The sequence below is a fragment of the Hylobates moloch genome, unplaced genomic scaffold (genome assembly GCF_009828535.3).
Source record: "Hylobates moloch isolate HMO894 unplaced genomic scaffold, HMol_V3 SCAFFOLD_1808, whole genome shotgun sequence".
NCBI lineage: Eukaryota > Metazoa > Chordata > Mammalia > Primates > Hylobatidae > Hylobates > Hylobates moloch.
Genome location: NW_026654083.1, coordinates 1 through 3,672, shown reverse-complemented (window position 1 = coordinate 3,672; position 3,672 = coordinate 1). Strand labels below are relative to the sequence as shown.

General features: G+C 44.6%; 1 protein-coding gene and 1 non-coding gene across 2 annotated transcripts in view; both read left to right on the top strand.

The window, feature by feature from the left end:
* The window catches only part of LOC116464809 (putative transporter SVOPL), a gene marked incomplete at both ends in the record, with an annotated part of 4,464 nt that extends 2,763 nt beyond the window's left edge, over positions 1–1,701 (top strand). The window contains 2 exons of the mRNA XM_032148064.1: positions 216–327; positions 1,620–1,701. Coding sequence (XP_032003955.1) covers positions 216–327; positions 1,620–1,701 — 194 coding nt within the window. The remainder of the gene's footprint in view (positions 1–215; positions 328–1,619) is intronic.
* Positions 1,702–2,480: 779 nt separating this feature from the next.
* On the top strand, positions 2,481–2,609 carry LOC116464810 (small nucleolar RNA SNORA40). The gene has a single exon (XR_004247015.1). It is a non-coding gene; the product is annotated as a small nucleolar RNA SNORA40 (small nucleolar RNA).
* The last annotated feature ends 1,063 nt before the right edge of the window (positions 2,610–3,672 follow it).

Here is a 3,672-nt window from a genome sequence, read left to right as displayed (position 1 = left end):
CCTCGGCCTCCCGAGTAGCTGGGACTACAGGCGCCCGCTACCACGCCCGGCTAATTTTTTGTATTTTTAGTAGAGACGGGGTTTCACCATGTTGGCCAGGATGGTCTCGATCTCCTGACCTCGTGATCCGCCCACCTCGGCCTCCCAAAGTGCTGGGATTACAGGCGTGAGCCACCGCGCCCGGCCAGAAATTATCTTTACTGTTTGCTTTCTAGTGAATCCTTTAAATATACTGGGCATCAATTTCCTGGGAAGACGGCTGAGCCTTTCCATTACCATGGGATGCACGGCTTTATTCTTCCTTCTCCTCAACATTTGCACTTCAAGGTATTTTCTGTTTAATTGCTTCAGATTTTGTGCAGTGGTTTCTAGGTGGAGTCTCCTGACCCATGGTGTTCAGTAGTTTCAGGGACAAGTCCCTTTCACCCAGGAGAGTAGCAAATGGGCTGCCTGCTTGACTGGAATGGTCTTGCCTGTTCCCCACTACCCCCCTTCCCTCTTCCTACAGACCCCATCTTCCTCCAGCTATCACAGGATTCTGGGTGCCAATGATGGTGTACTCACTTTACCTACCAAAATGTTGAGGATCGTTATGTAATGCTTCCTGGAGAATCGGGACTCTGGTTGTTTATCACATTATTTGAACCAGTGCCAAGAAAGTTTAGCAATACAGACAGTGTGCTTATTTGTGCCTTCTGCTCATTTCACTCTTAATTTGCAGTCCTGGAGTGGCCTGAGCTCTGATATGTATCATTTATTCTACAAGCTCTCTGCACTATTTGCCAGGGGATGGTAGCAGCAGGTGTGCTAATTTTTTTTCTTTGAGACAGGTTCTCTCACCTCACCCAGGCTGGAATGCAGTGGTGAGATCTCAGCTCACTGCAGCCTCTAACTCCTGGGCTCAAGGCATCCTCCTGCCTCAGCCTCTTGAGTAGCTAGCACTACAGGCACACACCACCATGCTGGGCCAATTGAAAAAAAATTTGGTGGCTCACACCAGTAATCCCAGAACTTTGGGAGGCTGAGGCGGGTGGATCACTTGAACCCAGGAGTTTAAGATCAGCTTGGACAACATGGCAAAACCCCATCTCTACAAAAAATACAAAAATTAGTTGAGTGTGGTTGTGGATGTCTATAGTCCCAGCTACCCAAGAGGCTGAGGTGGGAGGATCACTTGAGCCTGAGAGGCTGAGGCTGCAGTGAGCCATGATTGTGCCACTGCACCCAAGGCTGGGTAACAGAGCCAGACTGTGTCTTAAAAAAAAGTCTTACTATGTTGCTGAGGCTAGTCTTGAACTCCTGGCCTCAAGCGATCTAGCTGCCTCGGCCTCCCAAAGTGCAGGGATTACAGGTGTGAGCCACTGTGCCCGGCAGTTATGCTAATGTGAGGGGCCAGGGTGAATGGCAGCGTTGGGGAATGGAGAGGTCAGCGGGGAGTAAGACTGGAAGGAGGTTTGCTTAAGGACCCCACAATCAGGCCAGCTGAGAAGCAGCACCTCCCTCAAGTTCTGAGTCATCTGTGGTTGTATCTCAGCATCCACAGTGCACTTGAAGCTGGGCCACGGGAGGTGGTCCTCCGTGCTGCGTTTTATAATTTCTCTCCGCTTCCTGTTTTCTAGTGCCGGCCTGATTGGCTTCCTCTTCATGCTGAGGGCTCTGGTAGCTGCAAACTTCAACACCATCTACATTTACACAGCTGAGGTGAGTTTTCATGCAAGGCTTGCTTACAAAGGGTGTGTAAGGTGAGCTACTTAGGGTGTCCATCCAAAGGTAATGCATCCCTGGTTTCTGTTGACTTTTGATGATTTTCAAAAAACAATCTGTTAAAAAGACACCAGAAGTTTATTTGACGTGAATTTCCCCTTCCCCATTCAGTCTATTGAAAGCCAGTCTCTGGAAGATAGGATCTTTTTCCTTTCTTTAAATAGCACGCATGTAAAAAACACCTCCTTGCCCTAGCACTAGGCTTCCAGAAGTAATAGGTAGCAACACGCTGTTGTCAAATGTAGAATTTCCTTTCTCTCTTTTTGAAATTAGAATACATTTTTCACTTTTATTCTTTTGGAAGATCCCTTTCCCTCCATCTGTTATTTGCTGCATGAAGCTTAAATTTAAATATAATCTTGATTTATTCTTTATTAATTTATTGAATTAATACATCTATATGCAAGGTACTGCCTGAGGTAGCTGGAGTATTTCCTCATAAACCTCCCACTTTAAAGAACTAATATTCCTAGAAATGAAACAATATTTGAATAGGGAACTTAACAGTATTTTAACTGGTTTTGTCATTCGTTGAGCTACAGGAAACAGTACTTTAGATACTGATAAAGCTGCCTTCAGGTTCATGGCAGGAAATGGGGAAGTCTATCGCGATTAAAGATTTGGCATGTCAAAAACCATTAAACCCGCAGAGAAAAGTACTTTTTCTCCCACACAGAGATAAAAATAGAAAGCTGTGAGATGTTTGAATTATACACAATACTTCATTTAGTTGCATTAACAAAATCTAAAGTTAACTTATAGACAGGTACAAAAAAGTCAATCCTCTTTTGCAATCCAGAACTCATTGTTCAGTATAAGTTTTGCTACAAATAAGAAGGGGTATTATGATGCCTGAGACACTCCAAAATGATTGGAGTATTGATAACCATAAAGGCTGGTTCCAGGCTGGGCACAGTGGCTCATGCCTGCAATCCCTGAATTTGGGAGGCTGAGGTGGGAGAATCACTTGAAGCCAGGAGTTCAAGACCAGCCTGGCAAGGAAACCAAAACCCCATCTCCACAAAAATTAAAAATTAGCCAGGGTTGGGGGCATGCACCTGTAATTGTAGCTACTTAGGAAGGGGAGGCTGAGGCAGGAGGATTGCTTGAGCCCAGGAGTTGGAGGCTGCAGTGAGTTCTGATGGCACCACTGCACTCCAGCCTGGGCAGCAAAGTAAGACCCTGTCTCTAAATTAAAAAAAAAAAAAAAAAAAAGTTTGGTTCTAGGACTATAGAGAATTTGAAAGCATAATATATGAGGAAAATCTCAGCTATATCAATTTTGTATTCCAATTTCATGTTGACTTGATATATCAAGATGACTTTTTGTTTTAAAGGCTTTTATCTTGAGAACATGATGTCTGGGGTTAAAGATATTGACATATTCCACAGGTCTGTGCTGTTCTTGAGGTGTGATAGCTTAGGAATGAACATAATTTGAACTCATGCATAGTTACAGATGGCATCAAATGGAGAACGAGGCAGATCCACCTACTCCAAAAATGACCCTAAAGTAAATTGGTTTAAGAAATTGGATCCCAAAGATTTCTGGTGAATTTTGAAGGCTTCGTCAGTAAATCCATATTAAAAGGAGATGAAAGAAGCCAAAATAAAAGAATTATGGGCTGACAGGACATCTGGATTAAGCATCAGTTCTATTAAAAAGGGCTAATTTGAAGATTTTTTTTTTTGAGACGGAGTCTCGCTCTGTCGCCCAGGCTGGAGTGCAGTGGCGCGCTCTCGGCTCACTGCAAGCTCCGCCTCCCAGGTTCATGCCATTCTCCTGCCTCAGCCTCTCCGAGTAGCTGAGACTACAGGCGCCCGCCACTACGCCCGGCTAATTTTTTTTTTTGTATTTTTTGTAGAGACGGGGTTTCACCGTGGTCTCGATCTCCTGACCTCGTGATC